This window comes from Oncorhynchus nerka, unplaced genomic scaffold (assembly GCF_034236695.1).
Source record: "Oncorhynchus nerka isolate Pitt River unplaced genomic scaffold, Oner_Uvic_2.0 unplaced_scaffold_963, whole genome shotgun sequence".
In the NCBI taxonomy this organism is placed as follows: Eukaryota; Metazoa; Chordata; class Actinopteri; order Salmoniformes; family Salmonidae; genus Oncorhynchus; species Oncorhynchus nerka.
In genome coordinates this window covers 37,244-54,444 of record NW_027040352.1, presented here as the reverse complement: position 1 = coordinate 54,444, position 17,201 = coordinate 37,244, and the positions used below count along the sequence as shown (strand labels likewise).

General features: G+C 50.5%; 1 protein-coding gene across 1 annotated transcript in view; it reads left to right on the top strand.

Annotated features, from left to right (window-relative positions):
• The first annotated feature begins 19 nt into the window (after positions 1-19).
• LOC135570641 (serine/threonine-protein kinase TBK1-like) overlaps positions 20-17,201 on the top strand; it is a 52,509-nt gene continuing 35,327 nt past the window's right edge. Inside the window, 8 exon segments of the mRNA XM_065016581.1 lie at positions 20-145; positions 5,531-5,712; positions 7,511-7,671; positions 10,914-11,024; positions 12,288-12,467; positions 14,406-14,486; positions 14,488-14,516; positions 14,519-14,599. Of these exon segments, the coding sequence (XP_064872653.1) occupies positions 43-145; positions 5,531-5,712; positions 7,511-7,671; positions 10,914-11,024; positions 12,288-12,467; positions 14,406-14,486; positions 14,488-14,516; positions 14,519-14,599 (928 nt within the window). The 5' untranslated portion in view covers positions 20-42.

Sequence of the window (17,201 nt, the reverse complement as noted above, 5' to 3'; positions counted from 1 at the left end):
CACTTCCTGTCCCAGTCCAACACCCGTCACAAGGTTCTGGTGATGGAGTATTGTCCCTGTGGGAGTCTGTATACGGTCCTGGAGGAGTCTTCTAACGCCTACGGACTCCCTGAGGATGAGTTCCTTATCGTGCTACAGGACGTGGGTAAGGACTGGACACACACACACACACACACACACACACACACACACACACACACACACACACACACACACACACACACACACCACACACACACCACACAACCTACCTTACCCTACCTACTACCACTCTGATCAAACCTACCTTACCCTACCTACTACCACTCTGATCAAACCTACCTTACCCTACCTACTACCACTCTGATCAACACAAACCTACCTTACCCTACCTACAACCACTCTGATAAAACCTACCTTACCCTACCTACTACCACTCTGATAAAACCTACCTTACCCTACCTACTACCACTCTGATCAACACAAACCTACCTTACCCTACCTACTACCACTCTGATAAAACCTACCTTACCCTACCTACTACCACTCTGATCAACACAAACCTACCTTACCCTACCTACAACCACTCTGATCAACACAAACCTACCTTACCCTACCTACTACCACTCTGATCAACACAAACCTACCTTACCCTACCTACTACCACTCTGATCAAACCTACCTTACCCTACCTACTACCACTCTGATCAACACAAACCTACCTTACCCTACCTACTACCACTCTGATCAACACAAACCTACCTTAACCTACCTACTACCACTCTGATCAACACAAACCTACCTTACCCTACCTACTACCACTCTGATCAACACAAACCTACCTTACCCTACCTACTACCACTCTGATCAAACCTACCTTACCCTACCTACTACCACTCTGATCAACACAAACCTACCTTACCCTACCTACTACCACTCTGATCAAACCTACCTTACCCTACCTACAACCACTCTGATCAACACAAACCTACCTTACCCTACCTACAACCACTCTGATCAACACAAACCTACCTTACCCTACCTACTACCACTCTGATCAAACCTACCTTACCCTACCTACTACCACTCTGATCAACACAAACCTACCTTACCCTACCTACTACCACTCTGATCAAAACCAACCTACCTTACCCTACCTACTACCACTCTGATCAAACCTACCTTACCCTACCTACTACCACTCTGATCAACACAAACCTACCTTACCCTACCTACTACCACTCTGATCAACACAAACCTACCTTACCCTACCTACAACCACTCTGATCAACACAAACCTACCTTACCCTACCTACTACCACTCTGATCAAACCTACCTTACTACCTACTACTACCACTCTGATCAACACAAACCTACCTTACCCTACCTACTACCACTCTGATCAACACAAACCTACCTTACCCTACCTACTACCACTCTGATCAACACAAACCTACCTTAACCTACCTACTACCACTCTGATCAACACAAACCTACCTTACCCTACCTACAACCACTCTGATCAACACAAACCTACCTTAACCTACCTACTACCACTCTGATCAAACCTACCTTACCCTAACTACTACCACTCTGATCAACACAAACCTACCTTACCCTACCTACTACCACTCTGATCAACACAAACCTACCTTACCCTACCTACTACCACTCTGATCAAAACCAACCTACCTTACCCTACCTACTACCACTCTGATCAACACAAACCTACCTTACCCTACCTACTACCACTCTGATCAAAACCAACCTACCTTACCCTACCTACAACCACTCTGATCAACACAAACCTACCTTACCCTACCTACAACCACTCTGATCAACACAAACCTACCTTACCCTACCTACTACCACTCTGATCAAACCTACCTTACCCTACCTACTACCACTCTGATCAACACAAACCTACCTTACCCTACCTACTACCACTCTGATCAACACAAACCTACCTTACCCTACCTACAACCACTCTGATCAACACAAACCTACCTTACCCTACCTACTACCACTCTGATAAACACAAACCTACCTTACCCTACCTACTACCACTCTGATCAAACCTACCTTACCCTACCTACAACCACTCTGATCAAACCTACCTTACCCTACCTACAACCACTCTGATCAAACCCAACCTACCTTACCCTACCTACAACCACTCTGATCAAACCCAACCTACCTTACCCTACCTACTACCACTCTGATCAACACAAACCTACCTTACCCTACCTACAACCACTCTGATCAACACAAACCTACCTTACCCTACCTACTACCACTCTGATCAACACAAACCTACCTTACCCTACCTACTACCACTCTGATCAAACCTACCTTACCCTACCTACAACCACTCTGATCAACACAAACCTACCTTACCCTACCTACTACCACTCTGATCAACACAAACCTACCTTACCCTACCTACTACCACTCTGATCAAACCTACCTTACCCTACCTACTACCACTCTGATCAACACAAACCTACCTTACCCTACCTACAACCACTCTGATCAACACAAACCTACCTTACCCTACCTACTACCACTCTGATCAAACCTACCTTACCCTACCTACTACCACTCTGATCAAACCTACCTTACCCTACCTACTACCACTCTGATCAACACAAACCTACCTTGAGTGTTGAGGTGGTAATGACTGTAACGCTGCTCTGTGGGTTGAGGTGGTAATGACTAACGCTGCTCTGTGTGTTGAGGTGGTAATGACTGTAACGCTGCTCTTTGGGTTGAGGTGGTAATGACTGTAACGCTGCTCTGTGGGTTGAGGTGGTAATGACTGTAACGCTGCTCTGTGGGTTGAGGTGGTAATGACTAACGCTGCTCTGTGTGTTGAGGTGGTAATGACTAACGCTGCTCTCTGGGTTGAGGTGGTAACGCTGCTCTGTGGGTTGAGGTGGTAATGACCGTAATGCTGCTCTGTGGGTTGAGGTGGTAATGACTGTAACGCTGCTCTGTGGGTTGAGGTGGTAACGCTGCTCTGTGGGTTGAGGTGGTAATGACTGACGCTGCTCTGTGGGTTGAGGTGGTAATGACTAACGCTGCTCTGTGGGTTGAGGTGGTAATGACTAACGCTGCTCTGTGGGTTGAGGTGGTAATGACTAACGCTGCTCTGTGGGTTGAGGTGGTAATGACTGTAACGGTGCTCTGTGGGTTGAGGTGGTTATGACTAAAGCTGCTCTGTGTGTTGAGGTGGTAATGACTGTAACGCTGCTCTGTGGGTTGAGGTGGTAATGACTAACGCTGCTCTGCGGGTTGAGGTGGTAATGACTAACGCTACTCTATGGGTTGAGGTGGTAACGCTGCTCTGTGTGTTGAGGTGGTAACGCTGCTCTGTGTTGAGGTGGTAACGCTGCTCTGTGGGTTGAGGTGGTAATGACTGTAACGCTGCTCTGTGGGTTGAGGTGGTAATGACTAACGCTGCTCTGCGGGTTGAGGTGGTAATGACTAACGCTGCTCTGCGGGTTGAGGTGGTAATGACTAACGCTGCTCTGTGTGTTGAGGTGGTAATGACTGTAACGCTGCTCTGTGGGTTGAGGTGGTAATGACTAACGCTGCTCTGCGGGTTGAGGTGGTAATGACTAACGCTACTCTATGGGTTGAGGTGGTAACGCTGCTCTGTGTTGAGGTGGTAACGCTGCTCTGTGGGTTGAGGTGGTAATGACTGTAACGCTGCTCTGTGGGTTGAGGTGGTAATGACTAACGCTGCTCTGTGGGTTGAGGTGGTAATGACTGTAACGCTGCTCTGTGGGTTGAGGTGGTAATGACTGTAACGCTGCTCTGTGGGTGGAGGTGGTAATGACTGTAACGCTGCTCTGTGGGTTGAGGTGGTAACGCTGCTCTGTGGGTTGAGGTGGTAATGACTAACGCTGCTCTGTGGGTTGAGGTGGTAATGACTGTAACGCTGCTCTGTGGGTTGAGGTGGTAATGACTAACGCTGCTCTGTGGGTTGAGGTGGTAATGACTGTAACGCTGCTCTGTGGGTGGAGGTGGTAATGACTGTAACGCTGCTCTGTGTGTTGAGGTGGTAACGCTGCTCTGTGGGTGGAGGTGGTAACGCTGCTCTGTGGGTGGAGGTGGTAACGCTGCTCTGCGGGTTGTGGTAATGACTGTAACGCTGCTCTGTGGGTTGAGGTGGTAATGACTGTAACGCTGCTCTGTGGGTGGAGGTGGTAACGCTGCTCTGTGTGTTGAGGTGGTAATGACTAACGCTGCTCTGCGGGTTGAGGTGGTAATGACTAACGCTGCTCTGTGGGTTGAGGTGGTAATGACTGTAACGCTGCTCTGTGGGTTGAGGTGGTAATGACTGTAACGGTGCTCTGTGGGTTGAGGTGGTAATGACTGTAACGCTGCTCTGTGGGTGGAGGTGGTAACGCTGCTCTGTGGGTTGAGGTGGTAACGACTGTAACGCTGCTCTGTGGGTTGAGGTGGTAACGACTGTAACGGTGCTCTGTGGGTTGAGGTGGTAATGACTGTAACGCTGCTCTGTGGGTTGAGGTGGTAATGACTGTAACGCTGCTCTGTGGGTGGAGGTGGTAATGACTGTAACGCTGCTCTGTGGGTTGAGGTGGTAACGCTGCTCTGTGGGTTGAGGTGGTAATGACTAACACTGCTCTGTGTTGAGGTGGTGCGGTGCTCTGTGTGTTGAGGTGGTAACGCTGCTCTGTGGGTTGAGGTGGTAATGACTGTAACGCTGCTCTGTGGGTTGAGGTGGTAATGACTGTAACGCTGCTCTGTGGGTTGAGGTGGTAATGACTGTAACGCTGCTCTGTGTGTTGAGGTGGTAACGCTGCTCTGTGGGTTGAGGTGGTAATGACTGTAACGCTGCTCTGTGGGTTGAGGTGGTAATGACTGTAACGCTGCTCTGTGGGTTGAGGTGGTAATGACTGTAACGCTGCTCTGTGGGTTGAGGTGGTAATGACTGTAACGCTGCTCTGTGGGTGGAGGTGGTAATGACTGTAACGCTGCTCTGTGGGTTGAGGTGGTAATGACTGTAACGCTGCTCTGTGGGTTGAGGTGGTAATGACTGTAACGCTGCTCTGTGGGTTGAGGTGGTAATGACTGTAACGCTGCTCTGTGGGTGGAGGTGGTAATGACTGTAACGCTGCTCTGTGGGTTGAGGTGGTAACGCTGCTCTGTGGGTTGAGGTGGTAATGACTGTAACGCTGCTCTGTGGGTTGAGGTGGTAATGAACGCTGCTCTGGTAATGACTGTAACAGCTGCTCTGTGGGTTGAGGTGGTAATGACTGTAACGCTGCTCTGTGGGTTGAGGTGGTAATGACTAACACTGCTCTGTGGGTTGAGGTGGTAATGACTGTAACGCTGCTCTGTGGGTTGAGGTGGTAATGACTGTAACGCTGCTCTGTGGGTTGAGGTGGTAATGACTGTAACGCTGCTCTGTGGGTTGAGGTGGTAATGACTGTAACGCTGCTCTGTGGGTTGAGGTGGTAATGACTGTAACGCTGCTCTGTGGTAATGTGACTGTAATAACCCTGTCCTGTATATTAACAGTAGCCGGTATGAACCATCTCAGAGAGTACGGCATCGTGCACCGTGACATCAAACCAGGCAACATCATGCGCGTCATCGGCGAGGACGGGAGGTCCGTCTATAAGCTGACTGATTTCGGAGCAGCCAGAGAACTAGACGACGATGAGCAGTTTGTCTCTCTTTACGGCACTGAGGAATATCTGGTGAGTCCCCTGACCTCCGACCTCTACCTGCCGTTTGGACCTCTCGCCTACAATAGGACACTTTACTCATCTAAAGGAATAATCTGCTATGGACTTCAGCTCACCATGACGTGTGTGTCTCTCTGTGTGTCTCTCTGTGTGTCTCTCTGTGTGTCTCTCTGTGTGTCTCTCTGTGTGTCTCTCTGTGTGTCTCTGTGTGTGTCTCTCTGTGTGTCTCTCTGTGTGTCTCTCTGTGTGTCTCTCTGTGTGTGTCTCTCTGTGTCTCTCTCTGTGTGTCTCTCTGTGTGTCTCTGTGTGTGTCTCTCTGTGTGTGTCTCTCTGTGTGTGTCTCTCTGTGTGTGTCTCTCTGTGTGTGTCTCTCTGTGTGTGTCTCTCTGTGTGTCTCTCTGTGTGTGTCTCTCTGTGTGTGTCTCTCTGTGTGTGTCTCTCTGTGTGTGTCTCTCTGTGTGTGTCTCTCTCTGTGTGTCTCTGTGTGTGTGTGTGTCTCTCTGTGTGTCTCTGTGTGTGTCTCTCTCTGTGTGTGTCTCTCTCTGTGTGTCTCTCTCTGTGTGTCTCTCTCTGTGTGTCTCTCTCTGTGTGTGTCTCTCTGTGTGTGTCTCTCTGTGTCTCTGTGTGTCTCTCTGTGTGTGTGTCTCTCTGTGTCTCTCTGTGTGTGTCTCTCTCTGTGTCTCTCTCTGTGTCTCTCTGTGTGTGTCTCTCTGTGTGTGTGTCTCTCTGTGTGTGTCTCTGTGTGTCTCTCTGTGTGTCTCTCTGTGTGTGTCTCTCTGTGTGTGTCTCTCTGTGTGTGTCTCTCTGTGTGTGTCTCTCTCTGTGTGTGTCTCTCTGTGTGTGTCTCTCTGTGTGTGTCTCTCTGTGTGTGTCTCTCTGTGTGTGTCTCTCTGTGTGTGTCTCTGTGTGTGTGTCTCTCTGTGTGTGTGTCTCTCTGTGTGTGTGTCTCTCTGTGTGTGTCTCTCTGTGTGTGTGTGTCTCTCTGTGTGTGTCTCTCTGTGTGTGTCTCTCTGTGTGTGTCTCTCTGTGTGTGTCTCTCTGTGTGTCTCTCTCTGTGTGTCTCTCTGTGTGTGTCTCTCTGTGTGTGTCTCTCTGTGTGTTGTGTGTGTCTCTCTGTGTGTGTCTCTCTGTGTGTGTCTCTCTGTGTGTCTCTCTGTGTGTGTCTCTCTGTGTGTGTGTCTCTGTGTGTGTGTCTCTGTGTGTGTCTCTCTGTGTGTGTCTCTCTGTGTGTGTGTCTCTCTGTGTATCTCTCTGTGTGTGTCTCTCTCTGTGTCTCTCTGTGTGTATCTCTCTGTGTGTCTCTCTGTGTGTGTCTCTCTGTGTGTGTCTCTCTGTGTGTATCTCTCTGTGTGTATCTCTCTGTGTCTCTCTCTGTGTGTCTCTCTCTGTGTATCTCTGTGTGTCTCTCTGTGTGTATCTATCTGTGTGTGTCTCTCTGTGTGTGTCTCTCTGTGTGTGTCTCTCTGTGTGTCTCTCTGTGTGTGTCTCTCTGTGTGTGTCTCTCTGTGTGTCTCTCTCTGTGTATTTCTCTGTGTGTATCTCTCTGTGTGTCTCTGTGTGTGTCTCTGTGTGTGTCTCTGTGTGTGCGTCTCTCTGTGTGCGTCTCTCTGTGTGCGTCTCTCTGTGTGTCTCTCTGTGTCTCTCTCTGTGTGTGTCTCTCTCTGTGTGTCTCTCTGTGTATCTCTCTGTGTGTGTCTCTCTGTGTGTGTCTCTGTGTGTCTCTCTGTGTCTCTCTGTGTATCTCTCTGTGTATCTCTCTGTGTGTGTCTCTCTGTGTGTGTCTCTGTGTTTCTCTGTGTGTCTCCAACAGCACCCTGACATGTATGAGCGTGCAGTGCTGAGGAAAGAGCACCAGAAGAAGTATGGTGCAACGGTTGACCTGTGGAGCATCGGAGTCACCTTCTTCCACGCTGCCACCGGGTCCCTCCCCTTCAGACCCTTCGAAGGACCACGCAGGAACAAGGAAGTCATGTAAGAACTACATCCTGTTGACCTAGGGTGGTCTAAGAACTACATCCTGTTGACCTAGGGTGGTCTAAGAACTACATCCTGGTGACCTAGGGTGGTCTAGTGGTCTAAGAACTACATCCTGTTGACCTAGGGTGGCCTAAGAACTACATCCTGGTGACCTAGGGTGGTCTAGAGGTCTAAGAACTATATCCTGGTGACCTAGGGTGGTCTAGTGGTCTAAGAACTACATCATGTTGACCTAGGGTGGTCTAGTGGTCTAAGAACTACATCCTGTTGACCTAGGGTGGTCTAAGAACTGCCTCCTGGTGGTCCAGAGGTCTAAGAACTATAACCTGGTGGTCCAGAGGTCTAAGAACTATAACCTGGTGGTCTAGAGGTCTAAGAACTATAACCTGGTGGTCTAGAGGTCTAAGAACTATAACCTGGTGGTCTAGAGGTCTAAGAACTATAACCTGGTGGTCTAGAGGTCTAAGAACTATAACCTGGTGGTCTAGAGGTCTAAGAACTATAACCTGGTGGTCTAGAGGTCTAAGAACTATAACCTGGTGGTCTAGAGGTCTAAGAACTATAACCTGGTGGTCTAGAGGTCTAAGAACTATAACCTGGTGGTCTAGAGGTCTAAGAACTATAACCTGGTGGTCTAAGAACTATAACCTGGTGGTCTAGAGGTCTAAGAACTATATCCTGGTGGTCTAGAGGTCTAAGAACTGCCTCCTGGTGGTCTAGAGGTCTAAGAACTATAACCTGGTGGTCTAGAGGTCTAAGAACTATAACCTGGTGGTCTAGTGGTCTAAGAACTATAACCTGGTGGTCTAGAGGTCTAAGAACTATAACCTGGTGGTCTAGAGGTCTAAGAACTATAACCTGGTGGTCTAGAGGTCTAAGAACTATAACCTGGTGGTCTAGAGGTCTAAGAACTGCCTCCTGGTGGTCTAGAGGTCTAAGAACTGCCTCCTGGTGGTCTAGAGGTCTAAGAACTGCCTCCTGGTGGTCTAGAGGTCTAAGAACTATAACCTGGTGGTCTAGAGGTCTAAGAACTATATCCTGGTGGTCTAGGGTGGTCTAGAGGTCTAAGAACTGCCTCCTAGTGGTCTAAGAACTATAACCTGGTGGTCTAAGAACTATAACCTGGTGGTCTAGAGGTCTAAGAACTATAATCTGGTCGTCTAGAGGTCTAAGAACTATAACCTGGTGGTCTAGAGGTCTAAGAACTGCCTCCTGGTGGTCTAGAGGTCTAAGAACTATAACCTGGTGGTCTAGAGGTCTAAGAACTATATCCTGGTGGTCTAGAGGTCTAAGAACTGCCTCCTGGTGGTCTAGAGGTCTAAGAACTATAACCTGGTGGTCTAGAGGTCTAAGAACTATAACCTGGTGGTCTAGTGGTCTAAGAACTATAACCTGGTGGTCTAGAGGTCTAAGAACTATAACCTGGTGGTCTAGAGGTCTAAGAACTATAACCTGGTGGTCTAGAGGTCTAAGAACTATAACCTGGTGGTCTAGAGGTCTAAGAACTGCCTCCTGGTGGTCTAGAGGTCTAAGAACTGCCTCCTGGTGGTCTAGAGGTCTAAGAACTGCCTCCTGGTGGTCTAGAGGTCTAAGAACTGCCTCCTGGTGGTCTAGAGGTCTAAGAACTATAACCTGGTGGTCTAGAGGTCTAAGAACTATATCCTGGTGGTCTAGGGTGGTCTAGAGGTCTAAGAACTGCCTCCTGGTGGTCTAGTGGTCTAAGAACTATAACCTGGTGGTCTAAGAACTATAACCTGGTGGTCTAGAGGTCTAAGAACTATAATCTGGTCGTCTAGAGGTCTAAGAACTATAACCTGGTGGTCTAGAGGTCTAAGAACTGCCTCCTGGTGGTCTAGAGGTCTAAGAACTATAACCTGGTGGTCTAGTGGTCTAAGAACTATAACCTGGTGGTCTAGAGGTCTAAGAACTATAACCTGGTGGTCTAGAGGTCTAAGAACTGCCTCCTGGTGGTCTAAAGGTCTAAGAACTGCCTCCTGGTGGTCTAGAGGTCTAAGAACTGCCTCCTGGTGGTCTAGAGGTCTAAGAACTATAACCTGGTGGTCTAGAGGTCTAAGAACTATAACCTGGTGGTCTAGAGGTCTAAGAACTGCCTCCTGGTGGTCTAGAGGTCTAAGAACTGCCTCCTGGTGGTCTAGAGGTCTAAGAACTATAACCTGGTGGTCTAGAGGTCTAAGAACTATAACCTGGTGGTCTAGAGGTCTAAGAACTGCCTCCTGGTGGTCTAGAGGTCTAAGAACTATAACCTGGTGGTCTAGAGGTCTAAGAACTGCCTCCTGGTGGTCTAGAGGTCTAAGAACTATAACCTGGTGGTCTAGAGGTCTAAGAACTATAACCTGGAGGTCTAGAGGTCTAAGAACTATAACCTGGTGGTCTAGAGGTCTAAGAACTATAACCTGGTGGTCTAGAGGTCTAAGAACTGCCTCCTGGTGGTCTAGAGGTCTAAGAACTGCCTCCTGGTGGTCTAGAGGTCTAAGAACTATAACCTGGTGGTCTAGAGGTCTAAGAACTGCCTCCTGGTGGTCTAGAGGTCTAAGAACTATAACCTGGTGGTCTAGTGGTCTAAGAACTATAACCTGGTGGTCTAGAGGTCTAAGAACTATAACCTGGTGGTCTAGAGGTCTAAGAACTGCCTCCTGGTGGTCTAGAGGTCTAAGAACTATAACCTGGTGGTCTAGAGGTCTATGAACTATAACTTGGTGGTCTAGAGGTCTAAGAACTATATCATGGTGGTCTAGAGGTCTAAGAACTATAACCTGGTGGTCTAGAGGTCTAAGAACTGCCTCCTGGTGGTCTAGAGGTCTAAGAACTGCCTCCTGGTGGTCTAGAGGTCTAAGAACTGCCTCCTGGTGGTCTAGAGGTCTAAGAACTGTAACCTGGTGGTCTAAGAACTATATCCGGATATATATGCATCATTGAAGGTCCCCAAGAACACAGTGGCCTCCATCATTCTTAAATGGAAGAAGTCTGGAACCACCAAGACTCTTCCTAGAGCTGGCCGCCCAGCCAAACTGAGCAATCGGGAGAAGGGCCTTGGTCAGGGAGGTGACTGAGAACCCAATGGTCACTCTGACAGAGCTCCAGAGTTCCTCTGTGGCAATTGGAGAACCTTCCAGAAGGACAAGCATCTCTGCAGCACACCACCAATCAGAGATGAGATGTTTGTCTCGGTGACTGAAGGTTTTGTATAGTGACGTTGTTGTCCTGTCTCCCATCAGGTATAAAATCATCACAGAGAAGCCGTCAGGAACCGTCTCTGGGCAGCAGAAGTTTGAGAACGGGAAGATTGAGTGGAGCACAGAGATGCCTGTCTCCTGCAACCTGTCCAAGTACGTACTCTAGTCTACCCCTGACCTCTAACCCCCTGACCTCCACTCCCTGACCTCTACCCCCTGACCTCCACTCCCTGACCTCTAACCCCCTGACCTCTAACCCCCTGACCTCCACTCCCTGACCTCTACCCCCTGACCTCTACCCCTGATCTCCACTCCCTGACCTCTAACCCCTGACCTCTAACCCCTGACCCCACCCCTGACCTCTAACCCCTGACCTCTAACCCCTGACCTCTAACCCCCTGACCTCTAACCCCTGACCTCTAACCCCCTGACCTCTACCCCCTGACCTCTACCCCCTGACCTCTACCCCCTGACCTCTACCCCTGACCTCTACCCCCTGACCTCTACCCCTGACCCCCAACCCCCTGACCTCTAACCCCTGACCTCTACCCCTGACCTCTACCCCCTGACCTCCACTCCCTGACCTCTACTCCCTGACCTCTACCCCCTGACCACTATCCCTGTCTACTGCAGCTCCTCCAAGTAGGTCCTCTGGTCCATTAAAACTAGTAAATTACCTGACCTCTACCATCTGACCTCTCTCTTCTCCAGGGGCCTCCAGAGCTTGCTGAACCCAGTCCTAGCCAACATCTTGGAGGCTGACCTCTCTCTCTCTCTCCTCCAGGGGCCTCCAGAGCTTGCTGACCCCAGTCCTTGCCAACATCTTGGAGGCTGACCTCTGACCTCTCTCTCTCTCTCCTCCAGGGGCCTCCAGAGCTTGCTGACCCCAGTCCTAGCCAACATCTTGGAGGCTGACCTCTGACCTCTCTCTCTCTCCTCCAAGGGCCTCCAGAGCTTGCTGACCCCAGTCCTAGCCAACATCTTGGAGGCTGACCTCTAACCTCTGACCTCTCTCTCTCTCCTCCAGGGGCCTCCAGAGCTTGCTGACCCAAGTCCTAGTCAACATCTTGGAGGCTGACCTCACTCTCTCTCTCCTCCAGGGGCCTCCTGAGCTTGCTGACCCCAGTCCTAGCCAACATCTTGGAGGCTAACCTCTGACCTCTCTCTCCTTCAGGGGCCTCCAGAGCTTGCTGACCCCAGTCCTAGCCAACATCTTGGAGGCTGACCTCTAACCTCTGACCTCTCTCTCGCTCCTCCAGGGGCTTCCAGAGCTTGCTGACCCCAGTCCTAGCCAACATCTTGGAGGCTGACCTCTAACCTCTCTCTCTCCTCCAGGGGCCTCCAGAGCTTGCTGACCCCATTCCTAGCCAACATCTTGGAGGCTGACCTCTAACCTCTGATCTCTCTCTCCTCCAGGGGCCTCCAGAGCTTGCTGACCCCAGTCCTAGCCAACATCTTGGAGGCTGACCAGGAGAAGTGTTGGGGCTTTGACCAGTTCTTTGCTGAGACCAGTGATATCCTGCATCGTACCGTGGTGTTGGTCTTCAGTCTACAGCAGGCTACTCTCCACTACATCTACATCCACCAGTACAATACGTGAGTCTCCACTACATCTACATCCACCAGTACAATACGTGAGTCTCTCCACCAGTACAATACGTGAGTCTCCACTACATCTACATCCACCAGTACAATACGTGAGTCTCTCCACCAGTACAATACGTGAGTCTCTCCACCAGTACAATACGTGAGTCTCCACTACATCTACATCCACCAGTACAATACGTGAGTCTCCACTACATCTACATCCACCAGTACAATACGTGAGTCTCCACTACATCTACATCCACCAGTACAATACGTGAGTCTCCACTACATCTACATCCACCAGTACAATACGTTACAGCCTTATTCTAAAATGTCTAAAATTATTTTTTCACCTCATCAATCTACACACAATACCCCATAATGACATCACAATACCCCATAATGACATCACAATACCCCATAATGACATCACAATACCCCATAATGACATCACAATACCCCATAATGACAAAGCAAAAATGTGTTTTTAGTTATTTTAGCACCTTCCAGAATGACAACCGTCTCTGCAGCACTCCACCAATCAGGTCTTTATGGTAGAGTAGCCAGACGGAAGCCACTCCACCAATCAGGTCTTTATGGTAGAGTAGCCAGACGGAAACCACTCCACCAATCAGGTCTTTATGGTAGAGTAGCCAGACGGAAGCCACTCCACCAATCAGGTCTTTATGGTAGAGTAGCCAGACGGAAGCCACTCCACCAATCAGGTCTTTATGGTAGAGTGGCCAGACGGAAGCCACTCCACCAATCAGGTCTTTATGGTAGAGTAGCCAGACGGAAGCCACTCCACCAATCAGGTCTTTATGGTAGAGTAGCCAGACGGAAGCCACTCCACCAATCAGGTCTTTATGGTAGAGTGGCCAGACGGAAGCCACTCCACCAATCAGGTCTTTATGGTAGAGTAGCCAGACGGAAGCCACTCCACCAATCAGGTCTTTATGGTAGAGTAGCCAGACGGAAGCCACTCCACCAATCAGGTCTTTATGGTAGAGTAGCCAGACGGAAGCCACTCCACCAATCAGGTCTTTATGGTAGAGTAGCCAGACGGAAGCCACTCCACCAATCAGGTCTTTATGGTAGAGTAACCAGACGGAAGCCACTCCTCAATAAAAGGCACAACCTGCTTGGAGTTTGCCAAAAGGCACCTAAAGACTCTCAGACCAGGAGAAACAAGATTCTCTGGTCTGATGAAACCAAGTTTGTACTCTTGGCCTGAATGCCAAGCGTCGTCACGTCTGGAGGAAACCTGGCACCATCCCTACAGTGAAGCATGGTGGTGGCGGCATCATCCCTACAGTGAAGCATGGTGGTGGCACCATCCCTACAGTGAAGCATGGTGGTGGCACCATCCCTACAGTGAAGCATGGTGGTGGCGGCACCATCCCTACAGTGAAGCATGGTGGTGGCAGCATCATGCTGTGGGGATGTTTTTCAGCGGCAGGGACTGGCGTAGCAAAGTACAGAGAAATCCTTGATGAAAACCTGCTTCAGAGCACTCAGGACCTCAGACTGGGGCGAAGGTTCACCGTCCAACAGGACAACCACCCTAATTACACATCCAAGACAACGTTGGAGTGGCTTCGGGACAAATCTTTGAATGTCCCTGAGTGGCCCAGCCAGAGCCCGGACTTGAACCCGATCGAACATCTCTGGAGAGACCTGAAAATAGCTGTGCAGCGACGCTCCCCATCCAACCTGACAGAGCTTGAGAGGATCTAAAGAGAAGAATGGGAGAAACTCCCCAAATACAGGTGTGCTAAACTTTAGGGTCACCGTTGATAATGACAGACTCTGGTTGTGATCCTGCTCTCCGAGGATGTCGGATCGGACAAATAGGACCAAACAAAACACTGACCATACACACAGAATGATTACTTTTCTCTCTAAACTGCTAGAGGCTAACCCTTAACCTCTGACCTCTCTCCCCAGGGCGACTCTCTTCCAGGAGCTGTTGTCTCGTCGGTGCAGTATCCCGGTCCATAACCAGGAGCTCTTGTACGAGGGCGACGCCACAGCTTGAGCCCAACCGCCAAGCCCAGACCTTCCGCGGACCTCCAGAGACAACCCCATCATGCTGCTCAGCAGAGAGTCCGTAGCTACAGTGGGGCTCATCTTCGAGGACCGTAAGAGTCTTTATTATTAGCATCGATGTGGAAATGGGATTTTTACACTGAACACAAATACAGACAACATGTGAAGTGTTGGTGCCATGTGTTGAAATTAAAGATCCCGGAAATGTTTCCGTACGCACAGAAAGATGATTTCTGTCACGTTTTTGGGCACGAATTTGTTTTACATCCCCGTCACGTAGCATTTCTCCTTTGACAAGATAATTGACCTGACTGCAGTTCGGGGTCGTAATCGACTTCGTTGGGAAAACGCTTCCCTTCGATGTCCACTGACACACTGGAGAAGCTCTTCACGGACGAATCCCGGTTTAACCTACCGGGGCAGAACCGGGGAAGAACCGGGGCAGAACCGGGGCAGACGGCGTTGTAAACAGAGTGCCCCATGATGGGGTTAAAGCTCTTCACGGGACGAATCCCGGTTTAAACTACCGGGGAAGACGGCGTTGTGAACAGAGTGCCCCATGATGGGGTTAAAGCTCTTCACGGGACGAATCCCGGTTTAAACTACCGGGGCAGAACCGGGGCAGACGGCGTTGTGAACAGAGTGCCCCATGATGGGGTTAAAGCTCTTCACGGGACGAATCCCGGTTTAACCTACCGGGGCAGAACCGGGGCAGACGGCGTTGTGAACAGAGTGCCCCATGATGGGGTTAAAGCTCTTCACGGGACGAATCCCGGTTTAAACTACCGGGGCAGAACCGGGGCAGACGGCGTTGTGAACAGAGTGCCCCATGATGGGGTTAAAGCTCTTCACGGGACGAATCCCGGTTTAAACTACCGGGGCAGAACCGGGGCAGCCGGCGTTGTGAACAGAGTGCCCCATGATGGGGTTAAAGCTCTTCACGGGACGAATCCCGGTTTAAACTACCGGGGCAGAACCGGGGCAGACGGCGTTGTGAACAGAGTGCCCCATGATGGGGTTAAAGCTCTTCACGGACGAATCCCGGTTTAAACTACCGGGGCAGAACCGGGGCAGACGGCGTTGTGAACAGAGTGCCCCATGATGGGGTTAAAGCTCTTCACGGGACGAATCCGGTTTAAACTACCGGGCAGAACCGGGCAGACGGCGTTGTGAACAGAGTGCCCCATGATGGGGTTAAAGCTCTTCACGGGACGAATCCCGGTTTAACCTACCGGGGCAGAACCGGGGCAGACGGCGTTGTGAATAGAGTGCCCCATGATGGGGTTAAAGCTCTTCACGGGACGAATCCCGGTTTAAACTACCGGGGCAGAACCGGGGCAGACGGCGTTGTGAACAGAGTGCCCCATGATGGGGTTAAAGCTCTTCACGGGACGAATCCCGGTTTAACCTACCGGGGCAGAACCGGGGCAGACGGCGTTGTGAACAGAGTGCCCCATGATGGAGTTAAAGCTCTTCACGGACGAATCCCGGTTTAACCTACCGGGGCAGAACCGGGGAAGAACCGGGGCAGAACCGGGGCAGACGGCGTTGTAAACAGAGTGCCCCATGATGGGGTTAAAGCTCTTCACGGGACGAATCCCGGTTTAAACTACCGGGGCAGAACCGGGGCAGACGGCGTTGTGAACAGAGTGCCCCATGATGGGGTTAAAGCTCTTCACGGGACGAATCCCGGTTTAACCTACCGGGGCAGAACCGGGGCAGACGGCGTTGTGAACAGAGTGCCCCATGATGGAGTTAAAGCTCTTCACGGGACGAATCCCGGTTTAAACTACCGGGGCAGAACCGGGGCAGCCGGCGTTGTGAACAGAGTGCCCCATGATGGGGTTAAAGCTCTTCACGGGACGAATCCCGGTTTAAACTACCGGCAGAACCGGGCAGACGGCGTTGTGAACAGAGTGCCCCATGATGGGGTTAAAGCTCTTCACGGACGAATCCCGGTTTAAACTACCGGGGCAGAACCGGGGCAGACGGCGTTGTGAACAGAGTGCCCCATGATGGGGTTAAAGCTCTTCACGGACGAATCCCGGTTTAAACTACCGGGGCAGACGGCGTTGTGAATAGAGTGCCCCATGATGGGGTTAAAGCGCTTCACGGACGAATCCCGGTTTAAACTACCGGGGCAGAACCGGGGCAGACGGCGTTGTGAACAGAGTGCCCCATGATGGGGTTAAAGCTCTTCACGGACGAAACCCGGTTTAAACTACCGGGGCAGAACCGGGGCAGACGGCGTTGTGAACAGAGTGCCCCATGATGGGGTTAAAGCTCTTCACGGGACGAAACCCGGTTTAAACTACCGGGGCAGAACCGGGGCAGACGGCGTTGTGAACAGAGTGCCCCATGATGGGGTTAAAGCTCTTCACGGACGAATCCCGGTTTAAACTACCGGGGCAGACGGCGTTGTGAACAGAGTGCCCCATGATGGGGTTAAAGCTCTTCACGGGACGAATCCCGGTTTAAACTACCGGGGCAGACGGCGTTGTGAACAGAGTGCCCCATGATGGGGTTAAAGCTCTTCACGGACGAATCCCGGTTTAACCTACCGGGGCAGACGGCGTTGTGAACAGAGTGCCCCATGATGGGGTTATGGTAATGGGCAGGCATAAGCTATGAACAACCAACACAGTTACATTTTATTGATGGCAATTTGAATGCACAGAGATACCGTGACGACAT